General features: G+C 40.0%; 2 protein-coding genes across 2 annotated transcripts; one reads left to right on the top strand and one right to left on the bottom strand.

Annotated features, from left to right (window-relative positions):
* Window positions 1-28: 28 nt before the first annotated feature.
* arl14ep (ADP-ribosylation factor-like 14 effector protein) lies at window positions 29-9420 on the bottom strand. The gene is made up of 6 exons (XM_053617025.1): window positions 7161-9420; window positions 5621-5770; window positions 4603-4810; window positions 2486-2614; window positions 1733-1794; window positions 29-1553 (listed from the first exon to the last, which is right to left on the bottom strand). Exons 1-6 carry the CDS (start codon window positions 8834-8836, stop codon window positions 1325-1327), a joined length of 2454 nt encoding a protein of 817 aa, XP_053473000.1. The 5' UTR covers window positions 8837-9420; the 3' UTR covers window positions 29-1324.
* Window position 9421: 1 nt separating this feature from the next.
* Window positions 9422-21266, top strand: si:ch73-314g15.3 (uncharacterized protein LOC368688 homolog). The gene is made up of 12 exons (XM_053617026.1): window positions 9422-10157; window positions 10264-10352; window positions 12714-12832; window positions 12905-13007; window positions 14557-14654; window positions 15260-15409; window positions 18663-18830; window positions 18917-18986; window positions 19073-19151; window positions 19553-19706; window positions 20229-20333; window positions 20418-21266. Exons 1-12 carry the CDS (start codon window positions 10051-10053, stop codon window positions 20448-20450), a joined length of 1275 nt encoding a protein of 424 aa, XP_053473001.1. The 5' UTR covers window positions 9422-10050; the 3' UTR covers window positions 20451-21266.
* Window positions 21267-25183: the final 3917 nt, after the last annotated feature.

Below are 25183 nucleotides of genomic sequence, written 5' to 3'. Positions count from 1 at the left end.
AATTAGAGACACAAAGTGGTAACACAAATAAAAACAAAAACAAACCTTTAATCAACAAACAGCTTAGAAGAAAAATCCAATTAATAATATAAGCTGTTAAAGGAATACTCCAAAAAAAAAAAAAAAAAAAAATTTTTTTTTTTACATCTGTAGTGGATGTGATTTCCACAGACAATTGACATGTTTCCCTCTAATAAGATTTAAAAATAATAATAATAATAATTTTTAAAGAAGTTTATATAAGAATGAACGCCGGTATTAGACATTGTATAAGTTTTAATATAAGACAGACACAAGAGAGAGTCTTACAAAAGCTGTTCTTAGATTTCTCCAACTGAAATCTGGTGGAAAAACAGCAATAAGAAGTTCCCTGCACTTTCCTGAAGGTTATGTTTGTTTACGCTGACATATTCATCCTTCTAAAGGAGTAGTGCTGCCTCATAAAGGACAAATTATACCGATTTTGAGCATTACAAAAAGTACAGGTTTTGCATAAAAACGTCTATTGACACCCTAACAACAGGCCTACATTTTGAGTAATCAGGAGTTTCCTTCTTTCTTTTCACAGGAAAATGTGTTGAGATTCTTGTCCATGATAATCTCACATACACTACACATGCAGTAGATACAGATAACTTTGAAAAATGTTGGCGTATTCCTTTAGTAGCACAGCAGGAACACTATCCCTCAAGGTTCCCTAAATGGACATTGTTTAACACAATATTTAACATGAACAAACCATGAAGTTCAGCATGACAAAGACATAAGATCACTTCATATAGGTGGTGACTTACCAACAGTTTATTCATGATGAAGTTCATAGATTGTTAATGTTTATTAATGTAGAAAATCATTCAGATCAGTTTTACAACAGAATGTACGATGTAAGGAAAGAGCTTGTGTTTTTAAAAATGACCAACTGTCAGCCTATCAAATCTCTTCAATCTGAATCTCTTCAATCTGAATATGAAAGTGAGCCTGGTGAGGCATCATGCAAAGGAAATCAGCCTACAGAAAGTAACGTAGCCCTGGAATTAAAAAAAGAAAAACTCCTAATGGCATCACAGTGTTCAATTCATATCTACAGAGTATTCGAGTTTTTTCATTAGAACTGTCTTTAGAATATTCATTGACGCATAGAAAACTCTACTTGTGTCCAAACTACAAACCCAAAGGCCAGCAAGGTCTCTGGATCACCGTTTCATCTATTTTATGTTGACCAGATGAAAGCTAGTACAAAAATGAGACCTTAACATTTACACCACTAGCCAGCTCTTCCACGCATTGAACCCCCAACACCATCTCAATTTTCTTTCCTCGCCAGTTAGCTTGCGAACTTGTTCCGGATGATCTCGCCCCCCTCCACTTCCACCTGCTCATAAAGCCACTTCCTGTCACAGCGGCACTCGACGCCACACTTGCGAGAGCTGCATTCGGGACAGGGGTAGAAGCAGCCCATGCAGTCCACATCCAAGCAGTCGCACAGGTCTCTGCCACAGGAGATCAGCAGACCTCGGCTGTCGTACACTTTGCTCTTAGCCGTCATGACCTGCCTGAATTGGAGAAAGGACATAAACCCAGAAGTGTGGCATCATGTCTCATCATGAACATATTATTACACGACTTCAGAAATAAATAAATAGGTCAAAGATTTTCCAGTACAGAACAGCAGTTCCCAAATGTCTCCATGTGTCAATTTTTCTTACTTGGAAACCAAATTCAAATCTGATACCTGTCGCTGGATGAGACCTTCGCCCCTCCACGTCTCTTGTATGCATCATTTCCTGATTTTCCCTGTAAAAACAAACACAAAAAAAACACACACACTTGAAATATCAGAATCCGACTTGTTTTTCCATTACAATCACACAGTAATGTTTTTCAAACACTGTCTCCATTTATCTGTTCCACCTGAGGCATGGGCTGTGTCCCAAATACCATATACTACTGTACTAGAAAACATCTGGTGGTGCTTTTGGGTGTCGTTACACTATCAGTTTACATACAAATGCTTTCGACATCCTATAGCAACGGTTTTGAGCATCAGTCAACAAAACAAAAAATACGAATGGCTCCAACTGTCCTGATATGCAGTAACACTGACTATTCCTAGCTTGAGTGTTCCGGAAAATGGCATTTTAACCAGTCTGGGTTTAATAAAGCTATATGAGAGAGTAAGATTATTACAAACTTTTACATAATATCACAAAATATCTGTGCACAAGCTCCGCCATGACTGAAGCATCTTGTGTTCTCCAAGGAGCTAGAGGATATATATCCCTCAATTTGTTCATATATAAGTTCAGCAGACAAGTTCAACACACTGGTATTGCATCATTATTATTTAGAGAAAAGGAAAATAAATTCCCTTGGTAATAATTGCATCATCCCCCCACCCCTACCCCTCCAAATGTGTAAATAACCATGTAAAGAGAAGAACAGTACTAAACATGTAAGCAACCATGCTCCAGTTTCCACGCGTTACCTTTTGGCCAGTGTCTCTTGTGGTTTGTCTCCTCTCCTTTGGGAACGGCTGTTTGCCTCCATCAGAAATTGAACCAGAACGAGATTCCTCTTTCGTCCCCAATCCTCCACGGTTCTTCCGTAATTCGATCTGGAATAAGTGCCTTGTTAAATCATTTGTATACAGTTTACAGCATAATCCTCAAACTTGACCCTTTACTTCACATCATCTACTGTGTAACGACTTCAATGCAGTATCCAAAAATAAATAAAACCTTTTGACAAATGTATTAAAAGTTAAACCTCCTTAGATTCCTTTCAGAGGATCTCTTACTTGACCACTTTCATGGGTAAACAAGATCGATGTACAGTTTACATCTCTGCACATCATATCAGCGTAGAGATGGAGTCGGAGGGGTGAGAATTATACCATGCATGCAAAATATCATATAACGATACTTGAAGACATTTTTACGATAAACGATATGTATTGGTGTGGTCTACAGTGTCTACAAAAATAAATTATACACTACCGGTCAAACGTTCGGAGACACTCGACTGAAATGTTTCTCATGATCTTAAAATCCTTTTGATCTGAAGTTGTATGATTAAATGTGTGAACTTTGTGTTGTAGACAAAAATATAATTGTGCCAACATATTCATTTCTTTCATTAGAAAACTAACATTTTATTTACAAAAATTTTTTATAAATTTAAATGGATGACTCAGAGTGAAATATCCAGTGTAGGTGGGAACTCCTTTAATACTGTTTAAAAAGCATCTCAGGGGAAATTCCTCAAGAAATCAGTTGAGAAAATGACAAAAATGCATTTCTGGAAATTCTAGGTAAAAAGGGCACCTACTTTGAAGATGCTAAAATATTAAATTATTTAGATTTATTTTGGATTTTTTTTTTTATCACAACGTTATTCCCATAGTTCCATTTGTGTTATTTCAAAGTTTTGATGACTTTATTATTATTTCACAAATGTGGAAGAAAAATAAAAATAAAGAATGAGTGTGTCTAAACTTTTGACCGGTAGTGTGTATCTAAAAATTTGTTTCTAAAACACATTTTACAGATTTAAAGGTTCAGTACAAAATTCTAACTTCAAAGTTTGTCATTGCTTCTTTATATCTCAGAAAAGTGTACTAACATTAACTCATTTATCCCAATATCAACATTATGACATTGACATATTGCCCAGCTGTACATGCAGGCACCCATGCTCTAATGATTTTGGGCTTTTATTTCTGAAGCCAAACAGACATGACAGAGTTTGTAGTTTTTGGAATTTATTTTGGTTTGCATTCAAAAATATTTGATAATCATATGAATGACAATCCTAAATATGAGAAATGCTTGGACTGTGTGTTACCTGCACTGGTTTCACTATTTGAATATTTCCTTATTCAACAAGCTCTTTTAATAAATTCCTCAGTCATCCCAACTAATAGCTATAGTGCCTTCCAGAAATATTGGCACCCTTCATGAAACTGAATGCATGAAAGCCATTTTCCACTTAACAACATGCTGTGCGCTATAGACCATTCTAGAAGTCGACTGATTGATCGGTTTTGCCAATTAATCGGCACTGATAATCGATTACTGGAACTATCGTTTACTGGCAAAAATCCACACCAATAGTTTGTCCTGGTTGCGGCTGAGAAGGGTCCGCTTTCATCATACGGTACGAGAGAGGCCTCATTGACTAATTCTGTTGTGCTATGTGAAGTGATTTTTGATTCATTTTGTATGACTATTTTCATTCATTATTTGGAGTGTTACTTTTTGGTTCAGGTTGGATATATATATTTTACTTATATATATATATATATATATATATTCAGGGTTATTATATATTAATATCTATTTGATTTAAAAAAAAAAAAAAAGTACAGAACATTTTCAAAGTTCATTCAGTTTATTTTTGTAATAAGGTTCAGCAATATTATACTTTGAGTGTTATGTTTTCATTCAGTCTCAGTTTTAAAAACTATCGCTCAATTAATCGGTTATCGGCAGGTACCGCCCAACTTACTGATCAGTGTCAGTAAAATCCACTATCGGTCGACCTCTAGACCATTCCATATACACCACTATGTTTTAACTTTAGTCCATACAACCACACACATACCTTTGTGCCGTCTGCCCCCTCCTTGGCAGAGTGTGAGAAAATGGTAGGGACAGCATCCTCCCTCAGGAACTGTTTGCCATTGTAATCGCGGAAGCAGTCAGGAAGGAAGTGATCTGAACACAGACATGAGTTGGTGGTTGGGACAAAGTTTTTTCGCCCGAGGCTTCGCACCCACTGCTCTGCTAACTGAGGCTTGCTGATGGGGAATCTGTCAAGAAGGACATATAGATATACAGTATCATTACAGCTACAAGTTTAAAAAGATTTTAATGAGTTTATGAAACCAGACAACCCAGAGGAAACCTCTCATTTATTGTTATTATACTTCCTAAATCCACCCAGGTGCTAGGTTTACATCATGAAATGGTCAACAAGTGTTGCTACAATGTAGATGTCCCTAATAAAGTGGCTAATGAGTGTATATTTTATTGTTTTAGTGTATACCTAAAATGTATATTATGCATAAATATTTCAATTAGGATTTCAAATGATGCTGAACTTGACTTGTTAAAATTTAGAGTAGGGATGCACCGAAATGAAAATTCTTGGCCGAAGCCGAAACCGAATATAATGGAAAAACTTGGCCGAAGGTGAATACCGAACATGTTTTTTCATGTTTTTTCCATTTATTTTGCCATTTTTTTCACCATTGCATAAATTAAATAGTCAAAATGTGCTTTTTACTATTTTGTCTTACTTTTCAAAGAAAAAATCAATTACAAAAACTACAATTTCAAAATATTTATTTAACACTGAACATTTTTCATTCTAGCAGGTATAGGCTACCAACAAGGCACAATATAACTTTAAATAAAAAACATTAGTAAAATAAAAATATTTTTGTGGTCATCTTTGAGCCCCCCTTGAATAGCCTATGTTAGGCCTATAACTGACTGCTGAAAGAATGTAACACTCTGTAGCCTACAACAAAAAAGTGCATTAAAAATTGCATTGACAAGAGTGCAAAAAAGTGGATGGACCCACAACAAATGAATAATTGTCCTAAACATATGCCTACTTATTTAGGAAAAGTGGCAGGTTCTTCTTTATGAAAAGTAGCTTCTCTGCTTTCCCACATTCAAGTCGGTTCCTCTTCTCATCGATGACATGAGATGCAGCACTAAACAGTCTCTCGCTGTCAGTGCTTGTGCATGGAGCAGACAAGTACCTATACGAACGGAATCGTTAAATATTTAAATATTGCCTTTTTTTGATAGTTGCTCATTTCAGAACAATTGTGCTTCAGAGATAATGAAATGGTTAAAAACCCGTGCAGGCCTAGGCTACGATTTTTTCCACAATGAGCTATAAAATAAGCTATAATAAGAAATATACTTTTTTACTGGATCTACTTCATAGGTGTCCCGTTATACAGAATTAATGACACCTGCCAACCAATCAGAAAATAGTAGGCCTATTTCTCCTATCCGGGGTAGTATATAATTTAATATTTTAATTGAATTCATTAGGCTAACTAACATTAACAATAGCTGCGTTTACATGGACAACAATAAACCACTCTTAACCCGATTAAGACCATACTTTGATTAAGAAACTACCATGTAAACAGCAATTTTTTTTACCTTAATCTAATTAAGATCATACTCGAATTAAGGTCATACTCGAATTAAGACAGGTAGACTACTCCTGTTTTAGTCGCATTATGGACGTGTATTACAGACATGTAAACACCTTAATCACATTATGAACATCGTGTGAGAGTTTTCACTGCATTTTGCGACAGGACACGATCACACACGGCAATTCTCAACATTTTTCGGCGAACAAGAGAGTTCGGCTGCGTCCCAAACCGCATACTTGCCTACTATAGGCCTGTAGTGGGGAAAAATACATGCATCTCGGCTACTATATAGACGGTAAGTACATGGTTTGAGATGCAGCCCACTGCTTCAAGCAGTTGTCTATTAGCACGTACAGCATGACAAATAATTAACTGAACTTAAAGCGTCTGTAAAAAAAAAATTCAATAAAAACACCCAAAACTGTATACGGTACCATAACGAAGACGAACTGTATGTTGATACATGAAATTCTGGAGGGAACGTCGGACAGCGTGGCGCGGTGACGCAATGAAGCGGGCTGTTAATCTAATTATGTTCTATAACATGTAAAACGGGAACATGACAGGAGTATTCTAAAAGCGACTCATGTAAACACCTTAATCACAATATTGTCTTACTCGGAGTAAGGCCAATAATTAGATTACTGCTGTCCATGTAAACGTAGTCATTGAGCAATACATTTGTTACAGTAGGCCTGATTAATCTTTGTTAATGTAAGTTGATAAAAATATAATTGTTCACTGTTAGTTCATGTTAGTGGAAGTGCATTAACTAATGTTAGGAAAACTTTTGATTTTAATACTGTATTAGTAAATGTTGAAATTAACATTAAGATTAGTAAACGCTTTAGACGAATTTTTCATTGTTAGTTCATAACTACTTTAGTTAACTATAGTTAACAAATTGAAACTTCTTATAAAGTGTTACCAAAATATAGCCTAAATAAAGTTTTTTACGAATAGGCCTAGCCTATACCTGCGTGCCATCTGTGCCAGGTCTGGAAAGCGACCTTGATTGGTCCTCCAATATTCGAGAGGGTTATTGCTCCTGGGGATAGGGACTTCTGAGAGATAACCATCTAACTGTTGAGTGGTTGAGCTTGTCCTCTGTCTTGCATTTGGGTTATTCTCTCGGAGGATTTCATCAAACATGTCAGACAGCGAGGCTGTACACGGCTCATCTGTGCGGGACCTTTTTCTCTCGGCGCTGTCTCCCCCATCTCCTGCGCTGTACGTTGGCTTTCCCGAATCCAACTCGGCCTGGATAATTTCTCGTGTGTGCTGCTTTGTCTCCACATCCAAGTAATGCTCTTTATATCGTGGATCAAGTACAGTCGCGATGCAGTACAAGGGTTCGGAGGCCGCCTGACTAAATCGGGTGTTGACAGCCTCTAAGAGTGTACTTTTAGTTGTTTTCACTCTGTTGTCTGTTTCAGCCTCTTTGTTTAGAAGATGCTTTAGTGCTGCAAGGAAGGGGATAACATCTGCCACAGATGCCTCAGATGAGCTTATCTCTTTTGTTAGTTGCTCAAAGGGGGCAAGAAGAGAGAGAACATTCTTGATTAACACCCACTGGTGTGCGGTGAATGTCGCTGGCAGATCATAATCTGCTGTGTATGCAGCCAGTACTCGCTTTTGTGCAAAAAGGCTTTCCAGCATATAATATGTACTGTTCCACCTTGTGCTTACATCTTGTTGGAGACGTTTTGTTGGCATCGCGAACTGCTCTTGGATAGATTGTAGGCGCGCATAGGCAAGCGGAGAATGCTTAAAGTGGCCAACTATTTTCCTGCCTATAGCTATCACATCCGCTATACTGCACTGACTCATCACTCCCTCGTTGACTGCTAGTTGAATTGTGTGTGCCATGCACCGTATGCCTTTCAGATCGATGTCTTCCATGGCTTTGGCCATATTTCTTGCGTTGTCACTGACTACCGCATGCACTTTAGATCGGTCGATATGCCAAGTGTCAAAAATGTTGGCGAATGCCTCGGAGATGGCTGTAGCTGTATGGGACCCCCTAAACTCTTGTGAGTGAAGCACAACCTTTTGTAGCTTGAAATCAGTGTCAATCCACTGTGCGGTTAAACTCAGCACACTGGTGGGGCTTACATCTGAGCTCCATATATCTGTCGTGAAGCTGAGGGCTGCAATATCTGTAGCCAAGAGCTCGTGGACATGAGTTGAAACAACATTATACATCTCAGGTAAGCACACGTCTGAGAAATACCGTCTACTAGGCATGATGTAACGGGGCTCGATATAGTCTATAAGCCTGCGAAATCCAACGTCCTCTACAACCGAGAATGGTTGATCATCCAAGGCGATGAATTCCATAATCTTTTTAGTAATGCCTTTAGTTTTGGCACTGTCGTTGGCAAACTTTTTTGCCTTTTCTAAGAAGTCAGCCACAGATGGAGTGGGTGTACTGGGAGGAACTTTTCTTTTCGCTGCTGCTGCTGCCCCTGTGTCTTTCTCATATTCTGCATACTGTCCTGGGTGCCTTGATTTTAAATGATAAATTAAGCTTGTAGTGCTGTACGTTTTTCCAGATGTACCCCCTCTAGACAGTTCAGCAGAACACTGTCTGCAAACGGCCATTCTTCCATCTTTCTCTGACACTTTAAAATGCTTCCACACTGCCGACATGTTTGCTGCAATTAAAGCTTCGTGTCTCTCACTCTGTTTGCTAGGCTATTTGGTCGCGTCATCAAACAGGTCATTGTTCGGTCAAATTTATTCGGCCGTTTCACTTATAATTTCGGTTGCCGAATATTCGGTGCATCCCTAATGTTGAGTATTTAGCACACAATGTGACATGTCTCGAAAATGTCAAAAAAATACCAACAAAATTAAACATAACACATGTTAGAATGTTTATTCTATTATATATTGTCTTGTTGAAACTGGCCTACATTTCACTGTCAGTTCAGTCCCTGCATTATAAAGTTTACCTAAAACACATCTGGCAGCGACAAACTCAAGGCTGAATCCCAAAACGCAGCCTGTTCCCTAGATCAGTGCACTACCTAGGGCACGAAGGAATGGCGCGTGAACCCTTTGTAATGCCCTATATATACAAATTGGATCTGTTTGGGGTTCAACCTGCAGCGATTTCATGAATAGTTCCATAAACGTTCAACTTGTACTTACACCTTCTCTAGAACACAACCTTGTGCAAAATATCACACATAAACGAGTTTATTCGCTAAAAATGACGTTTCTGAACGGAATATTACCTGTAAAATCGTATCTCGGAGCCTTTCACGAATCGGTTTGTGCACCCGAGGGCTGAGCAAGCAATAGGCATGGTCCTAAAGCTGCAGCGGCGTTAAATTATGAGACGAATTAGAAATAATCTAATTCAAATCCATGTAATAAATATGCAGATATTTAGATAGTGCTAACACAAATGATAACAGTGGACCAGCGTATACTGCTGTCTGTAAATACAACCAGGTCACGCTAGCGTTTTCTTTTTTTTTTTTTTTTTTTACATAACCGTTACACCGCCCTCTAGTGGCTGGAGTACATTTCACAATAATAAAGGTCCTTCAGGAAACGCATAGTTAGTTTGGCAGATTATCACGAAACCACAGATTGCCATAGCTACTATAGAGTATTTTAGCATAGTAATTAGTTCCATTATAGTACTATATTCAGCAATATTATTATCTTTTAATAGAACATGGCGAAATAAGCTCCGAAATAAGCTTGTGAAAACAGTTGTACACCTCTATTGTGAAGTAAAGCTAGACAGAGTGTAGAATAACCCGGATGTAAATCTTGTCTAAGCGAAGTTGCATGTAAATAAATGGATTTTGTAGTGTTAAGGTTACTTTCGGGAAAGTCGGGAATTCTTCATGGAGCATTTTGAGCAGGATTTAGTCGAGGCTCTCAGGGATGTTGTGAAAGCCGGGAGCTGGCAGTGTGTGGGAGAAGCAGCCAAGTTCAAGTCAGCATGCACCAAGTAGGAACTACGTCAAATACTAAATGAATGAATAAATAAACAACACCTTATTCTTTTTATTATGTAAATATCACGGTGTCTCTGAATCCTCTCCAATCTGTTTAAGGTTGTACTCTGAGGATGGAGAGCATATCGTTGTTGTGCGAACAGAAGATGGACGGTTTTGGGCGATGGATTCATCCTGCCCACATGAAGGTGTGTTTTCACAAACACCAGCATCAACAGAGAGAAAAAAAAAACAGAATTAGAAAGAGACTTCTAAGATGACTTTAACTGCCACCATTTCAGAAACTCAACAGTCTGAGACAAATAACATCATAACGCATTCTGGTCAATTCTTGATTCTGACTGGTCAGAAGGTGTTGCTTCATTTCTATAACAGCCGCTATGAAAAATAGTTCCGGCTGCAAGGGTTGTATTAATGCGCTCGTTATCGTGTCTAAGCAACAGCTAATTCACAGGGACTTGTATGTAAGACACGTACACAATCCAGACCTAATAATAAACAGATTTTAAAACATGTAATTTAACAAAGATAAACATATAATTGTTGATATGGTAAAGTTTTCTTCGTGACAAGCTACATTAAAAATATATATATTATTAACTGAAAGAAGGACGGCCCGGCCCAGTTTAACCCCTGGTTGTCCCCCCTGCCTTGTACCCTGAAATCCCTGGGATAGACGCCAGGCTTCCCTGTGGCCCTGTGTAAAATACGTGATATGGAAATTTGGATGGATTGCACATTGTGCTTTTTAACTGTTTACAAGTTAGTTCTTGATATCATTTACATTCCATCGTTGTCTCTCTATCTCCCAGTTAATCCATCCATCCGTCTTCTATACCGCTTTTCCTAAAGGGTTGCGGGGAACCTGGAGCCTATCTCGGGGAGCATGGTGCACAAGGCAGAGTACACCCTGGACAGGGTGCCAATCCATCGCAGGGCACAATCACATACACATTCACACACCCATTCATACACTACGGACACTTTGGACCTACCAATCAGCCTACCATGCATGTCTTTGGACTGGGGAAGAGACCGGAGTACCCGGAGGGAACCCCCACAGCACGGGGAGAACATGCAAACTCCACATACACAGGGCCATGGTGCGATTGAACCCCCAACCCTGGGGGTGTGAGGCAGCAGTAAACCCTATGGGATGTGAAAATAAACAACTTCAGGGTGGTAACAGGAACTCCACTTCATGTCGTGTTTCAATTTCTTGCATAAGGATCATCCAACAACACAACAAAATAATGAATTTGCAGTACCTCATTTATTCTATAAAAAAACCTTTACATTATAGATTATTTAACTTTAATTGTGTAAATACTAATCTGCAGAGAATATTATTTATGACTGCTAAGCTCTCCATTATTTTCTTAATTGTTCCATGTACAAGGTGGATAGCGGTTGAGGTGAAATAAAGTGTGTCTGTCGCCCTCTAGTGGCAGCCAACAGTACAAACGTCTAAACTTGTGTGAACAAACGAAATACTTGGAAAGTTGTATAGTCTCAGATCCAGAATAACTGATTTTCGCTGAGTCATGTCTGTTGCCATGTGATTCATTTGTCTAGAGAGTAACCCTGACTGCTTTTTGGTCTTCTGCAAGCTGTTTAGGCTGCAGGGCATGGGCCAAATTTTTCTCTAAACTAGGGTCTAAATGTGACAGATGAATACTGTGATCACTGCATATTCAGAGCAGGGGATGTCCGAGTCAGACACAACGTCCTTGAGATGGTCAGTACCATGCAGTAAGCATATCTGATGTCCTTTGTCATCTTCCACAAGCTTCAGACCTCAGCTGGACATCACTATGGTTATATTTTTCTAATCACTCATGCATGAATAGTATGATCTGTGGTCAAATCTGAGTGACCCAAGGCAGTAATGAACAGTGTGTGGTATTTTTAGGCAAACCCACTTAATCACACTAGTGGCATTTTAGCCACAGGTATGCTAGTTGGCAAGCTGGCGGTGGATTTATAATGTTCAGAGAAGAAAACACAGAGTGAGAAACCAGGAGATTATGCAGAGAGTACAACTACAAAGTGCAAGCTCATAGAGCTAATATAGCAAAAAATGTGTTGTGTGATGGCCAGAGCAGGGTAATGATGATAATGAGGGGAAATATAATGTAAAATAAGCACAATCACCAAGACCGAACAGGACAAGTGGTAGCTATCCTCACTTTTGGTTGACATGTCAATTGGAGTTCTGACCATTTTCAAAAGCTGTAACACAGAGCGCTCCATATTGCATACAAGGAGTCCAAAATATGTATGAGGCAAAAAAGAAAGGGAAAGACTACTGTATGGCAGTAGTGTGTATTGCAAATACCGGTCATTCTTTGCTACTCATACACACCAGGTGTTTCCTTGACAGTTAGGAGTGGTGAAATTCTGAAAGCGGTGAAGACTTTTCAATAGTTATTAATACTTACACTGGTCCAGGAAGAGAGAATGGGGGAAATAGTGCATTCCTAGAAACTGCTTTCAGGTATTGTGCAGATTTATTTCTTTACTGATAAAGGTTTTCTCTTTCTTGACAGGGGGTCCACTTGACCAAGGAGACATCGAGGACCTTGGAGACGGCAAACTGGCACTAATATGCCCATGGCATGATTTTGATTTTAGCCTGGAGACAGGTTCATCCTCCACAGGACTGCAGGTAGGTTGCAGTAATGAAACTGTCAGTGTATTGACTGAACTGGTTCTGACATTATGCCAAATTCTTTCACAGAATCAAGTCTACAAGGTGAGAGTAGTGGATGGAAAACTGTATATAAATACTCAAAGTAGCTTGTCTCTTTACCCAGTCCCTGTGACGAAAAAGGCAATCCAAGGTGAGTGATCACAGTTTGGAACCGATCAATAATCAGGGATTCATGCACTCAGTTGCCAGTAACATGTACTTGGTACACTCAGCCATAACATTAAATCCACCTGCCTAATATTGTGTAGGTCCTCCTTGTGCCACCAAAACTGCTCTGACCCATCAAGGCATGGACTCCACAAGACCTCTGAAGGTGTGCTGTGGTATCTGGCACCAAGACGTTAGTAGCAGATCTTTTAAGTCCTGTAAGTTGCGAGGTGGGGCTTCTCATGGATCAGACTTGTTTGTCCAGAACATCCCACAGATGCTCGATCGGATTGAGATCTGGGGAATTTGGAGACAAATTCAACACAGTGAACAATTTGTCATGTTCCTCAAACCATTCCTGAACAGTATTTGCAGTGTGTCAGGGCGCATTATCCTGCTGAAAGAGGCCACTACCATTAGGGAATACCGTTGCCATGAAGGGGTGTACTTGGTCTGCAACAATGTTTAGGTAGGTGGTACTTGTCAAAGTAACATCCACGTGAATGCCAGGGTTTCCTATCAGAACATTACCCAGAGCATCACACTTCCTCTGCTCAGCCCCACACATGATGTAAAAGAAAACGTGATTCATCAGACCATTCTTCAGTTGCTCCATGTTCCAGTTCTGATGCTCACGTGCCCATCATCCTGTCACCGGTTCACCTGTTGTCCTTCCTTGGAGCACTTTTGGTAGGTATTAACCACTGCATACTGGGAACACCCCACAAGACCTGCTGTTTTGGAGATGCTCTGACCCAGTCATCCAGCCATCACAATTTGGTCCTTGTCAAAGTCACTCAGATCCTTACGCTTGCCCATTTTTCCTGCTTTCAACACATCAAATTTGAGAACTGACTGTTCACTTGCCTAATATATCCCACCCTGTGACAGGTGCCACTGTAACGAGACAATCAATGTTATTCACTTCACCTGTCAGTGGTTTTAATGTTATGGCTGATCGGTGTATATAGATTGTCTATGTTTTAATATATTGTTTGATCTCATTTAATACTGACAGTTTGGGTGGTGTTGGTATGGTGTACATTTACTGGTCAATATATTAGGCACATCCACCTTGTCAGTGTACAGTTAGACACTGTAGCCCATTTTTCCATGCACTGTTTGATTATCATTATTCATCCAACAGTCTTTTATCACTGTTAGTTTCTGACCATAGAACTGCTGTTGGCTGAATATATTTGGTTAACAGTTCTTAAACCAGCAGTGCTATCAAGGTGTATAAAACCCCTGCAGTGCTGTGAACTACCACAGCTACACACGCTAATATGTCAGTGCCACGTCTGTGCTGAGAATAAACTACCACCCAAATAAAATCTGTTCAGCGCTGGTCCTGTGGTGGTCCCTTTTACACTGATAGATGTGGTAGAGGGCAGGTGACAGGTGACATTATAAAACTACAGAGTTCATTTAAATAGTCTGTGTGTAAAAAGCTGTATGAAAGTGTTGAGGAATACGCCACGTAACTCTGCGTATTTTAAGGACATCCTCTTTTGTTTGGAAACCTTCCCTAGATGCCTTGTTACCCATGGACACAAAGTTCGAATCATCAGAAAACACACTCTGCTCCTGGGCCACGAAAATCCTCTGTACTCCAGACCCACTTGAAAAGGTTAGCTTTCGTCCTTTTGGAAAATCTCAGAAATAGTGAATAATAGTTTTGCATGATAACGAATGATTACTGTTGTTTGATTTTCCTGTAGATTGATGAATATGCTTATATACGGCAGCTCTGTAGAATTCTTGAATACGATCAGTCAGAAGTATGAGATGAGATTTGTGTCAAATGTATTGAACATAACTTTTCAAGAAACAAACAAAAATATACAATGAGAGAGAAGAAAAACCCTCTGAAACTGAAAACAGTGAACTTGGTGGCAAAAATTTAAATCAGTCTTCAAATAAACAGTGTTCCTTGTTAACAGTTTCTAAGCTTCATTTGCAGTTTATGTTGCCCAAGTTTACATTCGCCATTCTGGCACAAATCTCACGTGGGCGGAGCTTAACAGCAATTTACTCTTATTGGCTAGTGAGATTAAATGTAACTATAAAAGGATAAAAACACAGTGCGTCATTTATTAATAATTGTTTTAAAGCTTACAATCCTTTGCAACTTGCTGTGGTATAAGAAGTAAACACTGTGTTGTTTAGTATCTGCTTCACTGTAGGTCTCTCAGGCAACCTTTGTTATTCCTGCAATGCCTTTCTGTGTCCTAGGTGGCTTTGACTAAGCAGGTGCAGAGCTGGTGGGACACTGGGGAAATAACAGAGATTGGTGAGTGTGCACCACCGGCTCAGCCTAGCAGAATAGATAGTCTGACTGTGGTGGAGCCGGGCAAAATCAAACGTGGCAAAGGAGGCACTCAGGTACACACAGTCTCACTGAAGGGAGTCAGAGGTGTTGAATTAGTAAACAAACCAGAAAGCTTTTATTGCTTTCCATGAAATATGAGACTATTCGTCATTTCACAATAACATTTTGTATGCTGTGACATTTTCATCCAGTAGGTAAAATATACAGTTGCAATCAAAATTATTCAACCACCATTGCAAATTAGGTTTATTGTCAAAATGTACAGACTTTCAGCTGTTTGTAATGAACAAATTAAACAAAAGCATTTGAAATAGTTCAATACAACGAATGTCTTCCCCAAATTCAACTGAAAATGTAACTTATAATGACTTCTCCAGCTTCAAAATTATTCAAGCCCTTCATGGCAAGCAACTTTACTACTTAGTAGCGCACCCTTTTGCTGTTATGACCTGCGGCAAACGAGATGCATAGCTTCTGGCAGTGTTTCTGAGGAATCTTAACCCATTCCTCATGAGCATTGGCCTCCAGTTCAGTAATATTCTTGGGTTTGTGTGCCGCAACCGCCGCCTTCAAATCCCACCAGAGATTTTCTATGGGGTTCAAGTCAGGTGACTGTGATGGCCCTGTACAGTGAGGGAAAAAAGTATTTGATCCCCTGCTGATTTTGTACGTTTGCCCACTGACAAAGAAATGATCAGTCTATAATTTTAATGGTAGATTTATTTGAACAGTGAGAGACAGAATAACAACAAGAAAATCCAGAAAAACGCATTTCAAAAATGTTATAAATTCATCTGCATTTTAATAAGGGAAATAAGTATTTGACCCCCTCTCAATCAGAAAGATTTCTGGCTCCCAGGTGTCTTTTATACAGGTAACGAGCTGAGATTAGGAGCACACTCTTAAAGGGAGTGCTCCTAATCTCAGCTTGTTACCTGTATAAAAGACACCTGTCCACAGAAGCAATCAATCAATCAGATTCCAAACTCTCCACCATGGCCAAGACCAACGAGCTCTCCAAGGATGTCAGGGACAAGATTGTAGACCTACACAAGTCTGGAATGGGCTACAAGACCATTGCCAAGCAGCTTGGTGAGAAGGTGACAACAGTTGGTGCGATTATTCGCAAATGGAAGAAACACAAAAGAACTGTCAATCTCCCTCGGCCTGGGGCTCCATGAAAGATCTCACCTCGTGGAGTTGCAATGATCATGAGAACAGTGAGGAATCAGCCCAGAACTACACGGGAGGATCTTGTCAATGATCTCAAGGCAGCTGGGACCATAGTGACCAAGAAAACAATTGGTAACACACTACGCCGTGAAGGACTGAAATCCTGCAGCGCCCGCAAGGTCCCCCTGCTCAAGAAAGCACATATACGTGCCCGTCTGAAGTTTGCCAATGAACATCTGAATGACTCAGAGGACAACTGGGTGAAAGTGTTGTGGTCAGATGAGACCAAAATGGAGCTCTTTGGCATCAACTCAACTCGCCGTGTTTGGAGGAGGAGGAATGCTGCCTATGACCCCAAGAAGACCATCCCCACCGTCAAACATGGAGCTGGAAACATTATGCTTTGGGGGTGTTTTCCTGCTAAGGGGACAGGACAACTTCACCGCATCAAAGGGACCATGTACCGTCAAATCTTGGGTGAGAACCTCCTTCCCTCAGCCAGGGCATTGAAAATGGGTCGTGGATGGGTATTCCAGCATGACAATGACCCAAAACACACGGCCAAGGCAACAAAGGAGTGGCTCAAGAAGAAGCACATTAAGGTCCTGGAGTGGCCTAGCCAGTCTCCAGACCTTAATCCCATAGAAAATCTGTGGAGGGAGCTGAAGGTTCGAGTTGCCAAACGTCAGCCTCGAAACCTTAATGACTTGGAGAAGATCTGCAAAGAGGAGTGGGACAAAATCCCTCCTGAGATGTGTGCAAACCTGGTGGCCAACTACAAGAAACGTCTGACCTCTGTGATTGCCAACAAGGGTTTTGCCTTGTTGGCAAGTACTAAGTCATGTTTTGCAGAGGGGTCAAATACATATTTCCCTCATTAAAATGCAAATCATTTTATAACATTTTTGACATGCGTTTTTCAGATTTTTTTTTTGTTGTTATTCTGTCTCTCACTGTTCAAATAAATCTACCATTAAAATTATAGAATGATCATTTCTTTGTCAGTGGGCAAACGTACAAAATCAGCAGGGGATCAAATACTTTTTTCCCTCACTGTAGAATCTTCCAGAACTTCTGCAACCAAGCCTTGGTGGACTTTGAGGTATGCTTGGGATCATTATCCTGTTGGAAGGTCCAATGATGCCCAAGCTTCAGCTTCCTTACAGACAGCCTGACGTTTTTCCTAGGATTTCCTGATGCTTCAATGAATCCATCTTGCCTTCCACACACTGCAGGTTTCCAGTGCCAGAGGATGCAAAGCAGACGCAGAGCATCACCGAGCCACCACCATGCTTGACTGTGGACAGAGTGTTCTTTCTTCATTCTTCTTCCTCCAGACATACCGCTGATCCATCGTGCCGAAAAGTTCCAGTTTTGTTTCATCGCTCCACAGAACAGCATCCCAAAACTTCTGTGGCTTATTTATATGATTTTGAACCAGCTTTTCTGGTGCTTTTGGGTCAGTAGTGGTGAACATCTTGGAGTTCTGGCATGGAGACCTTTTAGTACATGCCTTACTGTGCTCACTGAAACCTCAGTACCTGTTGCCACAGAGTCTTGCTGCAGGTCTTTTGCAGTCACTCGAGGGTTTTTCACACCCTGCCTTCTCAGAAATCTTGTTGCAGCCATTGATAGCTTCCTTTTTCTGCCCCGTCCAGGTATTTCATACATTTTCTACCCCTAACCAGTTCAGGTATTTCATGTGTTCCAGTTCAAGCACACCTGGTACAACTAATGAAGCCCTCGATTAGTTACATCAAGTGTGCTTGAGACAACACCTGTTTTGCATATTTGTGCTGTTGTGAGGGATTCTATTCAGGGGGTTGAATCATTTTGAAACTGGAGAGATCATTATAAGTTGCATTTTCAGTTTTGAATTTCAATTTGGGGAAACCACTTGAAGCATTCATTGTGTTGAACTATCTCAATTGCGTTTGTTTGATTTGTTCATTGCAAATAGCTGAAAGTCTGTAAATTTTGACAATAAACTTAATTTGCAATGGGGGTTGAATAATTTTGATAGCAACTGTAGCTTTGGCATTTTCGGTCCAACTCAATTTAACACCTTCTTGTGATAATCATTCCGGAAAATCTAGATGATTGTTTACTACCAGTTTATTTCCTTCTTTGTAGGCAAGCAGAATTGCTTTGCTTCATTCTCTGGCTAATATAGAGCAGTGGGCTATTGACCTCTCATGGGACATCATTGCTCGATTCTCTACAGTCAAGCTGAGCTCAGGAGACTCACTACCACAAGAGTTCTTCAGTGACTTTGTCAAAGTAGCCAGTGATGAAGCCAAGGTTGGTCTCTTAACGTGATTTCAGTATCAGTTCATATCATCTTTCTGTTAACTGATTGTAGTATAACCTGTTGTATTTTTGTTTAGCATTATGAATTATTAGAGCAAAGGATCAAGGAGCTTGGCTCCTCTTTTGGTGCCCTTCCAGTACATAATGGTGAGAATGTTGTTTGTCTTATATTGCTGCATGGTTTCAGTGAAGCTGGTTTGTGAATGCGGAGCCATGTTGTTTTGTCTTTACAGGTTTGTGGCAATCAGCAGCAGAAACATCACATGATCTTCTGTCTAGGCTGGCTATAGTACACATGGTCCATGAGGCTAGGTACTGCACAAACATTTTCACACCTTAACAGTATAGTCAAAAATGAAAAAATGAATCATTTTAAAGGAGCTGTTTGTAATGTTTAGAGCCCTCTGCTGCTTGCAACAACCTACTCTAGTTCCTTTACTATAATCCCCTTACTCTAGTCCAACCCCAAGCAAGTTTCCTTAAAAAGAAGCAAAGCTGAGCAATACTGTACTGGTTGAAAAGCAGAAGCTTGAAATTAAGAACGTATCCAAATCTATGTCAGTATTGTTAATCAGTTTTTGTATCTTTTGAAATAAGGAATATTGTGAATATTCACAGTCTAAAAACACTCACAAATGACAGACTGCACCTTCAAACCTATGTCTGAAAAATTCCAATCCAATAAAGACCCTGTTTTTTGTGGGTTTTCTTAGGGGCTTAGACGTGCACCCTCAGACACTGTCCCGCTTTGCAGCACAGGAAGACACAAGCTCAGTAAAGATCCTGGAGGTGATTTATGCTGATGAGATAACACACGTGGCTGCAGGACTCCGATGGTTCACTTACATTTGCTCCAAGGAGGAACGGGTAAGAAATAAGTGCCACTTATCCCATGTTTGGTTCTGCCCGGCTTTACTACATTCCTACTAACTGCACTATTCAACCAGACTGTAACATCGTGGCTCAGTAAATCACCCATCATCCCACATTTTGTAGGTTTCATTGCCAAGTTTGAGAGTTTGTGTCGTTGTATCTAGTGCAGTACACGTCAGAGAGAATGCCATTCGTGATTCATTTTAACGCCGTCTCTCAAAGTCTGCATTCAGACATTCAGTAAGCTTAAAATATTGGCACATTTAATCATTTTACTGATCATATTGAGCAGGATTTTTAGTAACCGAGTCCATTACTAGTCACGCTACAGTATTTCACGACACAAGAACTGCTCCTAATGTTTTGTGATAGAAAACTGATACACATACGTGGCTAGGATGCAAATTCCTAAGAGCTGCAGTGAAAAGAGCTGATATCTATCTGTATTATTTTTCTTTAATAAGCTTCAGATTTTTCGGTACAGCAAGTTTGGCCATTTCTGTGTCATTTCTCCAGGATTGTCTGGCAACATTCCACGACTTGGTTAAATTGCATTTCAAAGGGTATCTGAAGCCTCCATTCAACATAGAGGGAAGGAAGACAGCAGGAATGACAGAGGAGGTATCTGTTATACTGCACTAATTTGTCTCACAAATGTCTAATGATCATTTGCAATGATTATATTATAATGTTTTCCATTTTTAGTGGTATGTTCCACTTGTTAAACCGTCCAGCTGACTGAAGATCTCCTGCAACATTTCAGCCGTGAAGATAAGCTGCTGCTCTTGCACCAGTATATACCCTCAGTCTGCCAGTATCGATATCTCCATTACTGTAAACACATGGTTTACCTGATTTTAGTTTCTATTTGCTGTTGTGAAATGGTTATTTATACAGAAAAAAGTATTGCTTCAATGTACAATTAGTTTTATTATCTGAAATCTTAATGCAGTGCCAATTAGTAATAGTATAATCATTATCATTATTAATAGTATAATCAGTCATAGTATAATCATTTCTTGCAAGGAAATCTAATGCATTTCTTGGTACAAACAGTAAATTACATTATGGGGTCCAAAAGTCTGCGACCACTAGTGAAAATGCTTTGATTTTGATTATTTTCTTACGGAATAGAATGTTTTACGTTGCAAATAAAATTATTAGCAACAGCTTTGAGTGAAGAGTTGAATCTTAGAAATATCCACATAAGTTTCATAATTTCTTTGTGTTTGGTATGTCCCTGTTTGCTTTAATGTCTAAAACCTGACGATCCATGCTAGATCAGAACCATCGGAGTGTTCTCTGAACACGTGCTTTAATGGACGGAATAAGATTCAGAGTAAATCAGACATTTGGTTCAAATGAGTTAACATGGTAAAAATCACAAATGTGCATAATGTTACCGGGCAGAATCTTGAAATCCTGAATATTCGAGACGTTGAACATTTTCCTTTCTTTGCTTTCATTTTTTTTTTCTTCAAAATTCTAAAACATATTGTTTATTTCCAGTTTAAACACGTACGCAGTGGTGTCCAAAAGTCTGAGATCATATTGAAAATCTGGGATTTTTAAAAATGATCTCAGACTTTTGGACGGCACTGCGTATGTGTATATGTGTATATATATACATATATATATATATATATATATATATATATATATATATATATATATATATATATATATGTTTTGCATTTGTTATATGCAAGGCACCATGTTTAATTTTATCCAATAAATACTATACAGTCTGTTTCATGCATGTCCTTTAGTGAAATACATTTGGTCGATTTTAAGTTTACAGGCCATTACAAGCAAAGTTTATGAATATGATTTATTGTATTGACAGGGGGTGCTGGTGAGTCGAACATGCATGAGCAACGGTGCTGTACTATGAAGGAACATGCATAGTTTTCAGTTTGACGGCTGACTTCTATAGATGAATTAAATATATTTTAAATATCACATTTTTTTTGTCTATATGCTAATGATCAAGATTAGAAACTGTAAAGCTCAGTGTTCTTATAAAGATATTATAAGCACAAAGCCAGTACACAGTGCTACACTGAATGACCATTAAGCTATCCCTTAGTAAATTTAAATAAATTGTTATAACCTGCTATCTTGGGATGGGAAGTTTTTTTTGTGTGTGTGTGCTGTGCCATATTTTGTGTGCAGGTCCGAACTCCCTCCCAGAGTTTCCAGCCTGCCCTAGCCTGCCTTGCTCCCGCCTCCCAGGATGACATCACTGATTGACGACCACATTTAAAGAGGAAGAGGAGTGAGAATGGTGTGATTTGTTGTTAGGAGATTGTTTCGCTTGTTTCTCTTGTCCGTGTGGCTATCAAATTCTGTATTCTGACTGCTGTTCTGGTTTTGACTCTTGCCTGGTTTTTGACATTGAGTTTGGTTGTCCCTGCATCTGTTTATGTGTATACGCTTCACCACTGTATATATTTTGCACTTGGTTCACCGGCAGTAGGGGTGTGGCTGCCATTTCTTTTGGGAGAGGGTCCTTTTGTCTCTGTTTTTGGCTTAGGTAGTTAGGGAGGTATTTGTATTTTTTTTTTGTTATTTTCCTTTTAGGTAAGCTAGCTACCTAACAAAAGAATCCTTTTGTTTATTATTTTGTCCTTCGCCCACCCTGAAGTTATGTCTGGTGTTTGGTTCTTTGTATAGTTGTATGTATGTATATAATTGTGTGTTACAATATACCACAACTTTTGAACAACCCTGTTTGTGGTGTTGTTCCTGGCTCCTTCATTTTTAAAGGTCAATTCAATTGAATCCTGAGCTGGTTACTCTGTGTGGCCTAACCTAGACTGGGCCATAACAGATTTGGGGGCTCATCCAGGATTGATTCTTTATTTATTTTTGTTTTGTGTGGTGAGTCAGGTTGTGTTGGTGTATTGTGCCTTTTGTAGTTATGGCTTTTGATTTGATTACGTTTACGTTGTGTCCTTGATTAGAGGACTATGATAGGTGTAGGAAGGATGATCTGCTCCTTATTGAAGACTTTTTTCATGTGGCAGTTCCCCCTATGGCTAGCAAAAAGGTAGTTAAAGCAGCACTGTATGAGACACTCCTGGCCCAACAGGTCCTACCTGAGCACGAAACACTTCCGGGCGTTGCCGCGCAGCTTACGCAGCCTACCCAGACTCTTCCGGTTACCGGCAGGGCGGAGGCTGTGACTGAGCCGGAGGATAAGGTTGTTGCAGGTCGTAAACAGCCTGAGGCCGGCGCAGTGGACCCCGGTTGGCAACTAGCACCAAGAAGTGGAAGTAGATGCTTATTTTGCTGTGTTTGAGAGAATAGCCATGACATTAAGTTGGCCAAAAGGTTTCTGGACGTTGTTATTACAGTGTAAGCTATCTGGTAAAGCACAAGAAGCATGTTCCGCCCTCACCCTAGAACAGAGTTTGGAGTTCGATACTGTTAAGGCTACGGTTCTCCGAGCATATGAGCGCGTGCCAGAAGCTTACCCGCAAAATTTTAGGAACACTGTTAAGTCCGTGCATCAAACCTATGTGGAATTCGCCCGTGAGAAAGCCATATTATATGATAACTGGTGTTCAGCTAGTGGTGTAAGGAATTTTGATCAGTTTAGGGAACTGATATTGTTAGAGGAATTTAAGTCATGTTTGCCAGAATCACTGGTGGTGCATTTGAACGAGCAGAGAATTAATACACTGTCCAAAGCTGCTATTTTTGCAGATGAGTTTGTTTTGACTCGTAAAGTTGTGTTCAGTCCTTTTCTGTCTCCGAAAGATAGCACGTTCATCGAAGCCTGTGGGTAAAACCCGTACCTTTTCTAAACCCTCAGCTGTGTCTTACGACTGTTTTTACTGTCATGAGCCGGGTCACATCATTGCAAATTGCCCAGTACTAAAGTGAAAGCAAGCGAGGCAACAAACCGAGGTTAAAAAGGTTAATGCAGCCGCAGCTTCACAGAACATTTCTTTTTTTTCTTTTTTTTTTTTGTTTTGTTTTTAATTTATTTATTCATTTTCATATGATTCATTTTCATGTGATTCATTTACATGTGATTCATATATGTATGATTCATTTACATGTGATTCATTTTCATGTGATTCATATTCATGTGATTCATTTTCATGAATTTCATTTTCATGAATTTCAATGAAGCCGAGCTGGGTGAAGTATTCCATAGTGAGCGCCCTCAATACCACGAAGTTGACGCCGAACCTCGTTAAATGCGGCCCGGGCCCGGGCTGTCTTGGCTGTGTAGTCAGGAAAAACGGAGATGGTCAAATCCCTCACTTTAATCCGCTGGATCTCTCTCGCACGGTGTAAAATGTCAACACAGTCACTTTGATAATGGAATCTGCACACAATAGCTCGTGGTCGTTCACCAGGCTTGGGCTTCGGCTGAAGGGTCCGGTGGGACCGGTCCAAAACCGGCTCTTTCTCCAGATCAAACGCCTCTTTTAACAAGGCCGCTACAGCAGCAGTTGTACATGTGTCAGGGCCCTCTGGAACTCCCACTATCCTAACGTTATTGCGCTGTGACCTCGACTCCAAATCCTCTCATTTATTCTCTAATTGAGTCACGGTCGCAGTGAGAGACCCGATAGTAGTCTTCATATGAACTATGTCATCGGTGCAACCGGAGAGCGCGTGCTCCATTTCCCCAACAGTACCTTTCAGTGTTGTTATGGTAGCCTCGGTAGCAACTTTATCACTAGCCAGCTGTGTTTTCACGGCCTGCAGGTCAAGCTGGATAGTAAACAGTGCTTCCCCGAGAGTCTTCTGGAGCTCCTTTTAAAAAATATCGGTGATGTCCTTCCTCAGTAAAGCCAGCAGCTCGAGCCTGAGTACGGCGAAGTCAGGGTCACCGCTCGGCGACGCGGATACAGGGGGAGAAGGGGACTCGCTTGCGGCGCGCACACTTGGCCTCAGTCATGTCTGAATGCTACCACGGGTTTTCATGTTCCTTCCAGACATTTTAACGTACCACAAAGTTAAAAGTGCAAACAAGGAAACGGAGTAGAATAAGTCAAAATATATTGTATGACCGAAAAGCGCAAATTAATTACAATTTTAATCGAAATCAGCAGGAGCCTCCGACTTCGCGTCCTACTCCATCGAATTCCGAATTCCCTTCACAGAACATTTCTGAAGGTCTTTATCAAATTGAGCCAGAATTTGAACCTTTCGTATATTCAGGATATGTGTCCTTGGGTCCTAACAAGATAGATCTACTGGTGTCTCGTGACCAGTTAGGGGCTGCTCAGAAATTAGACACTTCGTTAGCACAGTGTTTTGAATCTGTAAATGGTCAACCTGAATCTGAACCTTGTCAGTCACTATATTTTATTGAAGATGGAGTGTTAATGAGGAAATGGTCTCCTCCTAGTTCCACTGATGATTGGTTGGAAACATTTCAGGTGGTAGTTCCTAGCACAATGAGAAGTCCTTAGATCATGATCATCCTTGTTCTGGACATGCCGGGG

This window comes from Ictalurus furcatus, chromosome 27, assembly GCF_023375685.1.
Source record: "Ictalurus furcatus strain D&B chromosome 27, Billie_1.0, whole genome shotgun sequence".
NCBI classification, from domain to species: Eukaryota; Metazoa; Chordata; class Actinopteri; order Siluriformes; family Ictaluridae; genus Ictalurus; species Ictalurus furcatus.
This window is presented reverse-complemented; position numbering and strand designations above follow the sequence as displayed.

What these genes read in the sequence shown, in the direction of transcription:
- arl14ep (XM_053617025.1), bottom strand. Translation starts at nt 8,836, where the DNA reads ATGTCGGCAGTGTGGAAGCATTTTAAAGTGTCAGAGAAAGATGGAAGA. An exon ending in CAAGAGACACTGGCCAAAAG is followed by an intron (nt 1,795 to 2,485) that starts GTAACGCGTGGA and finishes TTGTTTTTACAG; the next exon opens with GGAAAATCAGGAAATGATGC. An exon ending in AAGGTCTCATCCAGCGACAG is followed by an intron (nt 1,554 to 1,732) that starts GTATCAGATTTG and finishes TCTCCAATTCAG; the next exon opens with GCAGGTCATGACGGCTAAGA.
- si:ch73-314g15.3 (XM_053617026.1), top strand. Translation starts at nt 10,051, where the DNA reads ATGGAGCATTTTGAGCAGGATTTAGTCGAGGCTCTCAGGGATGTTGTG. An exon ending in TTCATCCTGCCCACATGAAG is followed by an intron (nt 10,353 to 12,713) that starts GTGTGTTTTCAC and finishes CTTTCTTGACAG; the next exon opens with GGGGTCCACTTGACCAAGGA. An exon ending in CTCCAGACCCACTTGAAAAG is followed by an intron (nt 14,655 to 15,259) that starts GTTAGCTTTCGT and finishes TCTGTGTCCTAG; the next exon opens with GTGGCTTTGACTAAGCAGGT.